The sequence below is a fragment of the Tetranychus urticae genome, chromosome 3, assembly GCF_039701765.1.
Source record: "Tetranychus urticae isolate SD_2017Ah chromosome 3, NJAU_TeUrti_SD_1.0, whole genome shotgun sequence".
Taxonomy (NCBI): Eukaryota; Metazoa; Arthropoda; class Arachnida; order Trombidiformes; family Tetranychidae; genus Tetranychus; species Tetranychus urticae.
Genome location: NC_142960.1, coordinates 19,335,836 through 19,350,558, shown reverse-complemented (window position 1 = coordinate 19,350,558; position 14,723 = coordinate 19,335,836). Strand labels below are relative to the sequence as shown.

The window sequence follows — 14,723 nt, the reverse complement described above, 5'->3', positions numbered from 1 at the left end:
AAAAGGACAATTAACTTACCTATTGAGGAAAATTGTGGAAACTGTTGAACAGAGTTACATTATTTTCAGCTTTTGAGTCGTAAAAAGCTGTTTAAACAGTCTTGATTAGTTTGTTCAACAATTTCAATCCTTTATCAATAGTACTGGTACTTTTGTTGTTCACTCACATTGCAATACAAATTTTATTATTGAGTTATTCAGTTGTGTTATGGCTTTACAAACCAATCTAGTTACCCTTAGGGTTAACATTACATTTTGTCAGAAAACAGTTGAAATAGATGAAAATAGGCAAAATAATCACAATATTTGTTTCCTTTTTTCATCTTTTTTTTGCTGCCTTTTCCTACCTTTCACCTTTATTATAATTATTTGCCTTCAACTTGAACCTCTATTCAGATTATAATTTGTCAAAATGTAACGCTTTGAGCACTTTTGAATTCCATTAGTTTTATAGTGAAATCAAAGATGAAGCAAACAGCAAATAATGGTAAACATTTGACAATATCATGAGGAAAAAAAGCAGCAGCAAATTTTAAAACTCTTGACATTGAATTGTAATAAGATTTTTTAGTTTCAAGTGAAAAATAACGGAAAATGTTGATTGTCAGTTGAATATTCATTGAGTTGAAAGTTAATTAAGAGTTGCTGTGATGAGAATTGTAGCTTTTTTAAGGACAATTAGCAAGCTGATTGTTTTGATTGTTTGGGTAACTACATTATTTTGGTGGAAAGAGAGAGAGAGAGAGAAGAGTTTGGATGAAAATGTTGATTAATTAATGATATTTGATATGATAAATTATTCTTTAGACAATGTTGTGTTTCGTTTTTTCCCTCTTGTTGCTTGCTTGCTGTCTTGTTTGGTTGGCTGTTGAGTGTTTTGTTAATTAAGACCATCTCAAGTTGACAGGCCAAAGTGAGTCTATTAAGTTGCTTGACAATTAATTTAAACAATTAAACATTCATTGATTATGGTGGTGATGATGATGAGAATGTAATAAGATTGAATAGTTGAAACAGCTTTGTTGTACATGGCAACCTTTATTATCACTTGGTCTTTGACTTGAATCTTGTGTTGCTGCCTTAATTGTTAATGTTGCCTCATTGATGTTTAGCATTGTAAAGGATAATGATCAGTGATGGTGATGATGATCCTGGTGAAAATCACTTCTTGATTGATATGTCATCTTATCGGATAGTCTTTGAGCGAAATGAGATGAAAGTGAAAAAATCGTCTCCTTGTTCACCAGATATTTAATTTACTCCGGGTTAATCATTATTTCAATCGCTCTTTTTTCTTGCTTCTTGTCATTCACTTCATCAGGGAAACTTTTCAATGAAAAATGAAGATAATGATGATGATTATTAGGTTGAGAATATTAGGTTTGCAAATGTTAATCAGGCTTCTAGTTAAAGGTAATTTCATCCAACTTTTAACAGCTAAACTTTAAAATCATCAGGATAATCGGTAAACATTCATCCATCATTGAACTAATTTATTGATTGTTCAGTTTTCTGCTGCCTTTTTGTCACTTAATTCAATCATTTTATCTTCTTTTTTTACTCCATTCACATCATCATCTGTATTTAATACATTCTAGTTAATTACATTCTTTCAACTTTTCTAGTCTATTCAATTTTTCAAATTACCTTAACAACATTTCAAAGGCAATCTTTTTTTCCACTCAAGTAAAAGACACTTAACACTGGTTTTTAGTTTGTTAATCGTTACTTTTGTTTAAACTGCTTCTTTGGTTTTCCTCCTTAAATTTCCTGCTTAATTGTTGAAGATGATAACAACAAAGTATTACTCTTTGAAATTTAATCAAGTAATAATGTTGATAAGCGACTTCTTTCCAGGTTTAATAGTATTTTAAACAGCAATATTCAATGTTTCGCATCTTTTGCCTTTCCATACTTTTTCACGTCCAACAGAACCATTAACTGTATCAATGAGACCCTCGCAGTTGTACAGACGAAGAGAGGGTGAACCTGCTTCAATTGATTGTTTAATTAAGCCTAATCGTGATCATCATATGAGCCTTTATACATTTGAATGGTTAAAAGATTCAAAGCCATTAACATTCACATCTCGAATATCATTAACCAGTCGAAACAAGTTACGAATTTTGTCAGTTGTACGAGAAGATAAGGGAATGTATCAATGTATAGTCAAAAGTGAAGGAGCCTTGAGACAAACAGCATTTTCAACACTTCATCTTCACATTGAAGGTAAGGTTACACCAATTGTTTCATCGCTGTTGGTTTGTTTCGTTAATCACTGATCAATATTTTTCCATCCAATTTATGATTGTAGAAGAAGCGCCAAGATTAATGACAACTTTTAAAAGTCAACTTTTAGAGGAAGGTTACTCATTAAGCCTTAAATGTAGTGCCAATGGAAGTCCATTACCACAAATAAAATGGTCATTATATCATAAGACAATTGACAGCAGGGTTCATCGGTCTCGTTATCGTATTGGTGATTATGTTGACACTAATGGACATATTGTTAGTTTTCTTAACGTTTCATCCATCACACGGGAAGAAGGTGGACTTTACAGTTGTATAGCATTTAATGATATCGGACAGTCGGTATATTCAGCACCAATAAGCATCTTGGGTCCTCCAATGGTTCATCCAATGAGCAATGTTACCATACTTTCAACTGGAAGGTTATCCATTGATTGTCCATTCTCAGGTCATCCTATTGGTACCATAACCTGGAAAAAAAGTAAGCAAAAATCAAAACATTATTCAAAATGAAATTCAAACATTTCAAGTGCAATAGTAACTCACCTTAAATAAACTAAATACTAAATATTTAAGTATATAAACTACGAATAATAATTAGAAGAAATTATTAATTAAAAGATGTCTGATGTTAATTTATTTATAAAATTGTTGAATCAAAACAGATTAAAAAAGATCCGATACAAGTTGTAATCCATTCCTGTCTATCTAGTCTCAACAATTTAAAGAGCGGGATTAATTTCCCTCCTTTTATTAATTAATCCTTTCATTCGTGAGATGGCGACAAAAACAATGAGAAAAATTGTTTTCATTTTAGTTTTGTTGATTAATTATTGATGGTCAATTTATTGTTTGCTTTTTTCCCCAATCGATACAATCATCTTAGATGGTCATCCTTTACCCATATCACGTCGAGTCTCTCGTCATTCAAATGGCACTCTTCAACTGGTTGACGTTCATTTGGATGATCAAGGATGGTATCGGTGTGAAGTATCTAATGGCCAAGAAACTGCCCAGGGATCACTTTATGTTCACATATTAGGTAATTATTTTTCTATTTTATCATTATTTTATAATCTAAAAATATAATACCAGCCTAAAATATTGTTATCTTTATTAACAATAATAATATAATGACTCCCTGTTGTTGAGATAAATCTATTTGGACTCATTTCTTTTCCTTTTTTCTTCCTCTTTTACTGGTTGAGACGTTCATTTTCATTTGGCATTGCAAGAAAAAGTCGAGGATGAGAAAAAGGAAAGGACAGATAAAGAAGACCAGGAAGATAGATAAAAAGATGAGGATGGGAAAAGATGCTTTCAGACAAAAACTGATGTCATTTTTACCTCTTTCACAGCTTACCCAAACATCCATAGATAGACCATTCTAACCAATTAAGATATTTCTATTGTGTCTTTTGTTTCCTCTCTGCTCTTTTTTTCTCCTCTTTCACTCTCCCTTTTTCGTACTCTTCATCTGTTTATCTGAAGAAGATGTTAGAAGATGGAAAACGATGATGATGATGAAAGGAGAAGTGGTAAAAGAAAAGTAGAGAAAAAAAAGAGACAAGAGTTTTCTTAATAATGGTCAATCTTTGGTTGATTTTATCCTCAATGAAAATGGTTGCTTTTGTGATATTAACTTAACCTAAAGCTGCTTCTTTCTAATTCTCATCATCATCATCAACATCAAAATCTTCCATTACCAATAAACTAGAGGCTAATTGATGATGAAGTTCAAACCAACAGTATTGACTTGTTCACGTTTGAGGTTATTCCTTCACTTTCTTTTTACGCTGGTTTTTGCCATTGAAAGATGCGGATGAAGAGGAGGTGGAGAAGGAAATGGTTAACTTGCAAGAAATGAAAATATGGACTGACCAAAAGGAAGATGATGTGTCTTTCAACTAAGTTGCATCATCCATCAAAGTCTTCATCATTCTAGTCATCATTAAGTCAAATCTATCGATACCTTTTTGATATTTGATTTCAAACAACTTCTCATTAGACATTTTGATTTATCATTTTTACCCAGTTAATCAACGCGTCCTTTTCCCTTCCTTTTCTGTCTGCGTTGTCCACAATTTGAGGCACTTTCGTTGTGTACAAATATTGCTTAAAATTAACTCTTGATTGTGATTGAATCATATTCGCATGATTTGATACATTATTTTTTATTCGCATTTCTAGTTTTTTCTCTCCGTTTTCATTCTTCCTCTTCACTTTCCTGGTAACATACAATTCCCATAAGTGATTGTTGATGTTAACCTGATAGTTGATTGGTTTTTATACAGTTAAATGTTACCAGGGTAAAAACATTTAACCAACAAAGTTAATACTAGTTAATATAATATTGTATTTATTTTGGTTAAGAGTCCAGTTTATCTTTCCTGAGTTGTTTTTTATTTACTCCATCTTCATCATCATCTTGATCTTGCTCTTGTAAAGGTTAAACAGAGTGAAGTTAACATTTGCCCTTGAGATAATCATAATTAGAGTAAAATGACTTCTATTTGAAGTGATGATGTTATCCATCTTGATTTAACTTTTGTATTACTTTACTTGCCATCATCATCAACTTGATCTCCGTTTACATCATCTTTAATATAAGTCTTAAAACTTGGTAGACTTTGAATTAATCTTGTTTTTATATATTTAATTTGGCAATGGCAACAGATTAATTCAAAGTTTAATTTGTGTATTTTTGTGTGAGAGTTCACCAAAACTAATGCTCTGGACACATTAATGATAATTTATTAACAAACTTTGAAAAAAAGTAGCCATTTTAGCTCTGAATTAGAAGCGAACCTTTTTTATTTCAAAGGAAGATTCCAAATTGAATTGATGACGATTCTCATTGAATTCAATTTTCTTTGTAAACTTGAAGTAACATGATATTACTGTAGACTAATATCATGTAAGAATGATAATATAAAAACAAACTAGCAACTATATTAGATGTTAAGTTGATAAAGATGATCAAACTAAATGACCATAATAATGTTAATGATATGTTTAAGGTTCTTCATGTATATAAAGGTCATTCGTTTATTCTTTAAAGATAATTGTAGTCCCGAAATAATGTAATAGTTAACTACAGAAACTTAATGATTCTCTAAGGAAAAGTCCATGAAGCTTTTTTGTCTTCTAAATGTTTATGTTGGTAATATTTTGCTTGCTTAATTGTCTCTGCTAATAAAATGCTTTTAATTATTGCTACAGGTAATTTGAAACAATATCAATTTCGCCTACTACTTTCAATTTACAGTGTTATGTAAATTCTGTAGACAAAAAAATTCTTATTAATTGTTAAGATTTGATTTGTTTGATTTTATTCCAGAGAGGCCGGTTATTAATCCATTCATGTTTGGTTCCGATTTGACGGAAGGAATGAGAGCAACAGTCGTTTGCAGCATTTTATCAGGAGACCCACCATTAACATTCACTTGGCTCAAGGAAGGTTCGCCTGCTTCCATGATTCATGATGACATTGAAGTATCTAGTTTTTCCGATTCCGATTCCAGTTTCAGAATCAAATCGGTCAAAAGATCCCATTCTGGAAACTATACTTGTGTTGTTTCATCTTCAAACATCTCATCAAATTACACAGCTGAAATGATTGTTAAAGGTGACATTTTGGCGTTTCTATGCTTTTAAAAACTGTTATTAATTTTTCCTATTCTTGTTGGTTAATTATTGCAGCTCCTCCTAGATGGATAATCAAACCTGAAGATGGTTACTCGCTATTGCGAGGTCGTAACATTGTCATTGACTGTCAAACTGATGGTTATCCACAGCCAACTCATCAATGGAAGAAGGTTAAAACTGGAATTAAACCTTTTGATCATTCGGGTCGTGAATTGGTTGGGATTGTTTCTGGTCCTCATATTCAAGTGCTTGAAAATGGATCAATATCTATTGTTGGGATAACCAAGGAAGATGATGGTGTTTACATTTGTGAATCAAGCAACAATGTTGGTCCACCTTTGTCAGCTACTACGCGTCTGACTGTCCATCAACCTGTCAAGTTTAACAAAAACTTTGAACTAATTGAAGCAAACAAAGGAGACTCGGTAATGTTGAGTTGCTTAGCTTCTGGTGATCATCCGATAACTCTATCTTGGATTCGAGATAGAGAAATTGTGATTCCCTTTACCGGACCTGGTGATAACGATATCAAGATTGAAGAGGAGCGAAGTGACGATGGACTTTTGAGTAAAGTAATTTTAGGATCAGTTGATACAGTCGATTCAGCCTTTTTCACATGTCAAGCTCAAAATGTTTATGGAGCAGACGAGAAAAATATTCAATTGGTTGTCCGAGGTCCACCTGAACCACCGACAGGCCTTAAAGTGGGTGAAATTAAAAGTCGAGCTGTTGCACTGTCTTGGCTACCAACAGTCAATGGAAACAGTCCGTTATTAGGTTACATCGTTGAATACACGACATCAAATGGTAAAATGTTTAAATAATTGCCATTTGTTATCTCTTAATTTTCCTTTCTCTATTTTTCCTCAATAACCACACTCAACTGATTAATTATCCATTAGTTTGTCTATAAATGGTTCCTAATCTGTTAACTATAAACTTGCAACCATCTCAATTAACTATAAGAGTGTACAGTTTAACCAGCTTTTCAGATCTTCCATTCCCTATTACATTCATCATTGGCTCAATTCAATTGCTTGTTTTTTACTTCACTTTTCTTGTCAATTGTTGGTCTCATAATAATGATGATCTGTTTTTTTCTTCTTCCTCTTCTCGTCCCCTCTCCTTGAATTGACCCAATCAATCAATTAACCATGAAAAGAAACTTGGACCAATTCCATGGAGACAGCTTCCGTTGATCCTAAAGATTTGTCAGTTGTTATTACAAGCTTAATGCCGGAAACATTGTATCGATTTCGAGTTATTGCTCAAAATGCTCTCGGTCGAAGTAAACCAAGCCAGGAAACCATCATTCGCACTGAAGAAGAGGGTAATTTTTTCCATCTCAATCATCTAATAATCGACATTTTCGCCATTATTCATTGATTCTAAAACCTATTGAAAATTATGTTGTCAGGTAAAGCTATTTGGCGGTGAAAAAATGCTATTCAATTTTTTTTCACTTACACTTGTTCAACTAATTTTCACCTTACAAGTATCAATAATAACGATAATGATGATCTAGTTAACAAACTGGGCTCATTATTATTACTGAAAAGGGGACAAAAAGAGGAAATAATTTACTTTTTTGATTAATAGAATGATTGTGAAAACAATCAACAACTGTTTACTCAACTTTTTTCCCTACCCAATCAATTGCTTGAACATGCTTTAGTTGAAGTTTCTTTGTATAAGCTTATTTGTTATCGCCATCATCATCATCATCCTTATTTTTATCATGTCTCATCATCTTCTCTTCAAATATGTGTATGCACAAACAGTTAAGGATGATAAATAAATTAAATTCCTTATTTAACCTTTATTCATTGACAGTGTGATTAAGATTTACCTTGCTTACCTTCCCATTCACCAACTAATAGAAACTTGCCTTCCCTTCATCAACATTATCATCATTATTATCAATTTTCTAGCCTCTTCATAGTCTATCAGTATTTTTTTCCCTCTTTAACTCATTAGAAGTGGAATTTTCTTCTTCTTCCTCTTCTCATCTTTACTCCCAACATTTATATTACTCACCTTTGATATAAGCACTTGAAGTGATAAATAAGACCCAAGGAAATTCCTTAACCATTATTTCCACAGCATTTTTTCCCTTTCTTTTTCACTTTCCTCTTATCTTAACTTGTTGACCTTATATTGGATAAGGTCAAGAAAGTCGTTAACCAACTCTTGCTTTGGTCATCATTCAATTCTCGAGAGTGAAACTGTTTTTTTTCCTCTTCTTTCACCATCATCATTATATTTACTTTTATTGACTTATATCATATTTGAATTTATCTTAATCTATTGCAAGTAGCAGTCTATTGTATTATATTGAACAATTGATGATCCCAATTTGCATATTATGAAAATCAACAAATTTTTTCATAAATATATAGCTATTATGATAATTTTAACTGTGAAAATGTCAGATTACAATATTGCATTTGAATCCAGTTTTTGTATTTTCAGAAACTTGTATCATTTAGTTAAACGTTTCTTTCATTTTTTCTCTAGCCCCTAATGAAGCACCAACAAATGTCCGAGCTGAAGCGTTAAGTTCACGGTCTTTAAGAATCTATTGGTCTAATCTTAGTCGGAATAGGAAAATTGATGGCTTTCATATTGGCTATCGAAAAAGCACTGGATTTAACTCAATGAGAAACTCATTTGACTTTGTTACTCTAAACCTCAACGAGACTATGAAAGGCTTGGAAGAGCTTAATTACAATCTTACGGATCTTAAAAGAAGCACAAAATATGGAATAATTGTTAGGCCGTACAATAAAAAAGGATTAGGCGTTCCATCGGAAGAGGTTTATGGTCAAACACTTGAATATGGTAAGTCGGACTTTCTAAGTTTGACCTTTTTTATTTAATTGGTAGTGTCATCTATTGGTTGTATTTGAAAGCTAAATCAATTGAAGTTTATCAATTGACTTCAGTTGCAATTCAAATTAATAATTTTTTTCTCTCTTTTCGTTTTCTTTCATTTTTTCCTTTGTAGATCCTCCTGGTGAAGTAACTGCAAGAGTAACTGGTGTAACTCATCGATCTTTGACTATTAAAATTGAAGGTACTAATCAAGAAAATCCAATCAGTGGTTTTATTGTAAATTACAAGAGCAACACGGAAGATTGGGAAGAGGTCAAAATACTGGGAACTAGAACAAATTTTGTGCTTGAAAATTTAAGATGTGGTACAAAATATTCAATTTCAATTACTCCTTATAATAAAGCTGGTCCTTCACCTGATACCAAGATGTTTCATGCAACAACTTCTGGTGGTGGTAAGTTAATTGATGCAATTGGAAACGTTTAATTGATATTGGCATCGTCGTTTTTTCATTTACTATAATTTCAAGATTAATCAACATTGTTTCTCTCAAATTATCTAGTGCCTTCATCTGGACCTTTGGAAACAGTGATAAATGTTAATTCAACAAGTGCCTTGATCGATCTAAGTGCCTGGAATGAAAATGGTTGTCCCATTATATCTTTTGTGATTCAATACAAGCAACATTTTCAAAATGATTGGATAATGTTTTCCAACAATATCATGCCTTCACAAGGAAAATTAATCCTCATTGATTTGATTCCAGCAACTTGGTATGATTTACTTATGATTGCTAATTCAGAGCCAGGAACAACCGAAGCTCAATATTTATTTGCCACTCTTACTTTAACCGGAGGTAAGATTGAATATTTTCAAGTTCTTATCAATTCTATTAACCAGGTTATTTAATCCGTTTCAATTTCCATTCATAAAGGTACGATTCCTCCTCTAACATCAACTTCCTACTCTACTTGGGAACTAAGTTTTGGTGATCCTGTAATTTTGGCTCCAATCCTGTGTGCGTTTATAGTGTTTATTGTAATCTTTATCACAGTTGCCATACTTATGTCAACCAAACACCAAAGAACTGATGCATCACAAGAGACCTGTAAGTTGATGATATTTCAGGGTTTCAAATGCTTCTGAAACTTCTTAAGTTAAATTGATGTCTGATATTTAGTTTATTAATAATAATGAATAAATTTGGTTAAAAACTTCTGTTTTTCTCTTTTCTCAAATGCTCACAGATAACAATAATGAGCGAAATAAAATGGAAAGCTTATCAATGTCATCTTTTGCTCTTCCAGTTGAATCCTCTGGAACAGGTAGGCTAAAAAATGAACTGCATGATAATCTTTATGATGCACATGATTAACTATTTTATCTTATAATAACATCCATCTTTTTCATTAAAATAGGTAAAAAGAATTATGAAACAGTTCAATGTAAAGCAACTTATGGATCTTATTATACCTCACCTTATGCTGCCAATAGACTTAACTTTTGTGAACAAGAGATTCCATTAAATCAGCATCATATTCAAAGGCATACACGAATTGATAGTGAATCCCATTATGATGATCTTTTAACACGAAATTATCGATCAAATTCACCTGATTAATTTTTCAAAGGCAAAATGGATCAAAAAGAAAAGATTTATATGAAAAAATCGCAAAAAAATTAAGCTTGAAGTGAAAATTGAATGATTCAAATTGAATCTAGCACTGTTGATCACATGGTATTAACAAGGCGCATTTTACAAATAATCACTACAATATTTGAATAAATAATGTTGAATCCAGTTGATATCCGGGTATTGAATAGATTGAAAATTTATTCATATAAATCTATGTAAATATGAATTAGCAAATTTGGAAGTTATCGACATGAAGTTTGCTCAGAAGCCTTTTCTAATTACGGAATCGTCTTGTCCAACCTACAGATACTGGATATAGCGATAGAGCAAATGTCCAAGCTGAATTAATACACAGGAACGCAATAATCAATTAAATGATCAAAACGGATGAATATATTGGTAAAGGATACCAATATCCCTTATGAATTCCCATTCAATTAGGGTTAACCTCACCGAGAGTATCAAAGATGTGATAAACCTGTTTTTCCAATTTATAAATATTTTTTGACTTCTCTGTAAATAATGTTTTACTATCCAATTTTATCAAATGATTGTTAATTCCTATTTGTATATTATAAATTGGTGTAATTTATATTTATTTTTAAGCAGTGTTTTTCCATTTAACTTAATAAAACAAATTTGCAATAACTTTGGTAATTTTTTCAATAAAAGAGTTAATTAATGATACTGACCAGTAAAAATACTGATCCACACTCATTTGATTAGACAGTAATCGGAAATTATTATTCATTTTTAGATAATCAAGAAATTTTAACTTCGTTGCTCAGATTTTGTACAAACTTCAGGTATTTCAAGACTGATTAAAATTTTAATTGAATGGTTTGAATGTAAAGCAAAAATTGGCTTTAACTAGCGGTTACTTTCGGTAATTGTTGTCATTTTATTTTCATAGATTAATTCAGGAATCAAAAATTATGGACTGAAATAAGTTAAGCATATTAAAAGTAAGGAGAAGGGAAACGCAAAATGATGAAAGGCTTGAATTGGACAGCTCAAACTGCCTCAATACTAACCACCAACTAAATACGTTGAAGATAAATTAATTTAAATGACCACTTAATCCGATAGCGACACAAAACCAATCAGTAAAGCGGGTTAATATTGGTTTAAAGTGCTGCTAATATGTTTACTTGGCTTTACATTTGTTTCTAAGCTGTTTATCAGTAGTGTCATCTGGTTTTTCCAGGGAGAGACACCTCTCATTTTTTTCATTATTGCTTTTACTCTTCAGCTTCAGTGTTGTCCTTCATTCAAATTTTTGTGTTTGTTTTTCTTTAGTTCAACATTAGTTTATACACATGATTAAATTAATTAACTACGGGTGATTCCATTTTAAATCAGTGGCCTGAATATTCCAAGTTATTTTGTATTGTCTTTCATTATTACCTTTACCTTTTGATATACTTGCCTTTCCTGTGAAGACCTTTTAACTGGTCAAAACACACTTTTTTCCTAACATCTTCTTTCTCATCTTCACTGTCTGTCTGTTCCTCTTTCTCTTTTGCTATTGGTGTACACTCATCATCTGTTTCGACAAGCGAATTGTAGTGTTATTTGAATCTGTTTTTGTAATGTTAATTTGTTAATTTATATTTAATATTTACTATCCCATTCTTTTTGATTGTTCAACCATCTTCTTAGCATTGTTGGGTTTCATTCACCTTCACGGGTGAAGGTGTAAGTGACGATTTTTTGAGTCACTTTGTTTTGGGTACTTTTCACTTGGTTTATATGTTCTGGTTACAAGCCCTTTAGTAAAACCTGTTTTCACTCTCATGGAAAGTTTTGGGCTTTCTCCGGACAAAGTGGAAAAGCTATATCATCAAGCTCTTCGGCTCAACCAACTCACATATCAAAACAATTACAATCCAGTCAACAAGACGAATGGTAGTGATTCCAATAAAATTGCATCTCGGTCCACATTAGATAAGAGTAAATCCGCCGTAACACAGGCAATGTCTAGATCTGACCCGTATCCACCAATGTTTGACCAATCTTTACGAGAATGGGAGGTTTTCAAGTATGGAGATGACTATGGCTTCAAAGACTTACCTACATCGGAGCCTTGTACAAGCAGTCCAAAAAACACCAATCAGGATTCCATTGAACAAAATTCTGAGAATAGGTTAGCCTCATCAAATAGCAGTGATTTACAAAGTTCCGGAGACCATTCAACTGTTGAAGATGATGGATTTAACCCTGATTTTATCAGCGTTCTTGATAATGCTGAAGTGATTGGTGAAAAATTTGTGAAGGAGATCCAATCAATGAAGAAACTTTTTTCATCAAATGATACTTTCAAAAATCAATTTGAGAAAATATTCTGCTCTCTTCGTAGAGAAAAAATTAAATTGGAGATTGATCTTCTTCAAGCCAAAAGGTGTATTGAAAGTCTAAAAAATCAACTTGTGATAGTACAGGAAGAAGCTGATCAATGTAGGAGAGAGCTGGATGAAGAAAGAAGCAGCTCAAACGCTAGAATGTCAAAAATGGTGAGAAGATATACTGAAACTAAAAACTTATTAGAAAAAGCTCATAAGCAGCTGGCTATTCGACGAAGTAATATCTCCAAAGAAAATTTAAAATCAAACAACCATCAAAACCCTCCTGTAGAAACTAAACCTGTCAAAGAAAATGGTGAACCCATGGAAGATACCGCAGGATCACCAGAATCATGTGAAGAAGCACAAGATGATTCCACCAGATCACGTAATGGCAAATCGCCAGTTAGTAGTTCATCAATGGATATGAATTCTGGTATAAACGGAGACTGTGATCCTAGTAAAGAAGAAAATGATCTTAGTAATGGTTTTCATCCATTAAATTTAACTTCCAACGGACCAACGGAACCTTTCGAGGTTACTACCGAAGAAATGGGTCTAGATACTTTACCTTCTGAAGCCAATGATCCATGTATATGTGCTGCTATTGTTGTAACCAAAGGGAGAATTATCCTTCATAATTTAAAAAGATCTGAATATTTAGCAACTATTTATGAATATCGAAAATTCAGACCCGAATTTACTAAAAGACAAGGCTTACCACTTGACCCGAGTGAAGAAGAGTACGATTTTGTTAATATGCTTCCTGGTCCCTGGTTTAATTCCAATATAGATGGCTGGTTCATTGGGAATGAAACACCCGAAGAAAAAAATAAACCTCACCCGAGATTGCCGGTAAGTTTTACTGAATGATTTATTTCATCTTTTAATCTTCTCCAAAATTAATCTTATACTAATGTTTATTGTTCATTTTTATTCAATTTCTACAGGATTACATCCTACTCGAAGGTCTTGTACCGGTTGAGAAGGCGCTTTATGTACAAAACGTTGTCATGAAAGAGGATGTTAAACATGCCACTCAAGTGGCCTCAGTCCTTGTTAGGCGTGTTTTGCCTGATGTTTATGTTAGAAACGCTCTTCTCAGCGGCAATACCTTAAAAGACGAATATCCTCCAGCTAAATGTTTTATTGAATCGTTGGCTAATGGCTTACCTCTAGGTGTAGGATATCGAAGATTTCTCGCCATCCAAGCTCATGCATTCCGTGTTATAGGTAAATATGGACCATTAAGCTACATTGAAATTCAAGCTGTTCGCACAACTATAAGTAAATGTTTAAAGGAACGCCGACGAGACGATCGCAGATCTGGTTTGAAACGTAAACGATCTGTTACTGTGTTACCATTTACCGGAGTTTAAATATCATGTATAAACTTAATCTTTAGTATCGTCTATCCCTGTAATCAATTCTTATATTTTGGATCATTCTCATCATCTTACCCATATCGTGGATTCTCATCACCTTTTTAGATAAATATACACCTTCTTTTTACACGAGCTACTTTATTTTTTTTTCATATCACCATCATCACTGATCATCATCTTAATCATCTCTTATCTGAATCGTTTTTGAAAGCTCACTGGCTATTATCCTATTTAAATGGCGACTGATTGATCTCATCGTTCAAATTGTTTCTATTGTACACAATTCCTCGCCATGTGTTTCTTTTGGATCAACTTGACCTTTTGTCAGCTTATATCAACATTTTTTTGAACTGTTTGAACACTTAATCATTTCCATTGATTTTTAATAATGTAAAATTGAATAAACAAAATCATTAGGAATCATTATCATTTCTCTGTTTCAAAGATTTCAAAGTCAAAACTTACTTTTTCCAATATTTTTATGCACTTTATCATCTGCGGAGATGAACTATGAAACTCAAAGAATCTAATGCCTACAATGAAAGTGTTTAACTTACCAGCCAGTTTCCCCAAATACAGAAATTCAATAAGAATTTATTAAAAATTTAAATTGTGAAGATTTTTTAA

General features: G+C 32.4%; 2 protein-coding genes and 1 long non-coding RNA gene across 4 annotated transcripts in view; 2 read left to right on the top strand and 1 right to left on the bottom strand.

Moving 5' to 3' along the window:
- Positions 1-11,017, top strand: part of LOC107363224 (cell adhesion molecule Dscam1-like) — a 46,121-nt gene extending 35,104 nt beyond the window's left edge. Inside the window, exons 6-18 of one of the 2 annotated variants that reach the window (XR_016199632.1) lie at positions 1,933-2,229; positions 2,315-2,731; positions 3,137-3,292; positions 5,591-5,878; positions 5,953-6,705; positions 7,061-7,228; positions 8,416-8,739; positions 8,906-9,187; positions 9,296-9,589; positions 9,668-9,841; positions 9,981-10,058; positions 10,152-10,584; positions 10,676-11,017. Coding sequence is in view for 1 of the 2 variants with exons in the window: in XM_015930421.3 (XP_015785907.2) it covers positions 1,933-2,229; positions 2,315-2,731; positions 3,137-3,292; positions 5,591-5,878; positions 5,953-6,705; positions 7,061-7,228; positions 8,416-8,739; positions 8,906-9,187; positions 9,296-9,589; positions 9,668-9,841; positions 9,981-10,058; positions 10,152-10,354 (3,434 nt within the window). In the remaining variant the exon portion in view is untranslated. Of the gene's footprint in view, positions 1-1,932; positions 2,230-2,314; positions 2,732-3,136; positions 3,293-5,590; positions 5,879-5,952; positions 6,706-7,060; positions 7,229-8,415; positions 8,740-8,905; positions 9,188-9,295; positions 9,590-9,667; positions 9,842-9,980; positions 10,059-10,151 lie in introns of both variants that reach the window. The other variant, XM_015930421.3, reaches the window with a different exon arrangement.
- LOC149093560 (uncharacterized) lies at positions 548-2,950 on the bottom strand. The gene is made up of 3 exons (XR_016199636.1): positions 2,797-2,950; positions 1,648-2,720; positions 548-1,326 (listed from the first exon to the last, which is right to left on the bottom strand). It is a non-coding gene; the product is annotated as an uncharacterized LOC149093560 (long non-coding RNA).
- A 598-nt stretch (positions 11,018-11,615) lies between the features above and the next one.
- LOC107363294 (uncharacterized) lies at positions 11,616-14,525 on the top strand. The gene is made up of 2 exons (XM_015930503.3): positions 11,616-13,566; positions 13,662-14,525. Exons 1-2 carry the CDS (start codon positions 12,166-12,168, stop codon positions 14,088-14,090), a joined length of 1,830 nt encoding a protein of 609 aa, XP_015785989.1. The 5' UTR covers positions 11,616-12,165; the 3' UTR covers positions 14,091-14,525.
- Positions 14,526-14,723: the final 198 nt, after the last annotated feature.

What these genes read in the sequence shown, in the direction of transcription:
- LOC107363294 (XM_015930503.3), top strand. Translation starts at nt 12,166, where the DNA reads ATGGAAAGTTTTGGGCTTTCTCCGGACAAAGTGGAAAAGCTATATCAT. An exon ending in AACCTCACCCGAGATTGCCG is followed by an intron (nt 13,567 to 13,661) that starts GTAAGTTTTACT and finishes CAATTTCTACAG; the next exon opens with GATTACATCCTACTCGAAGG.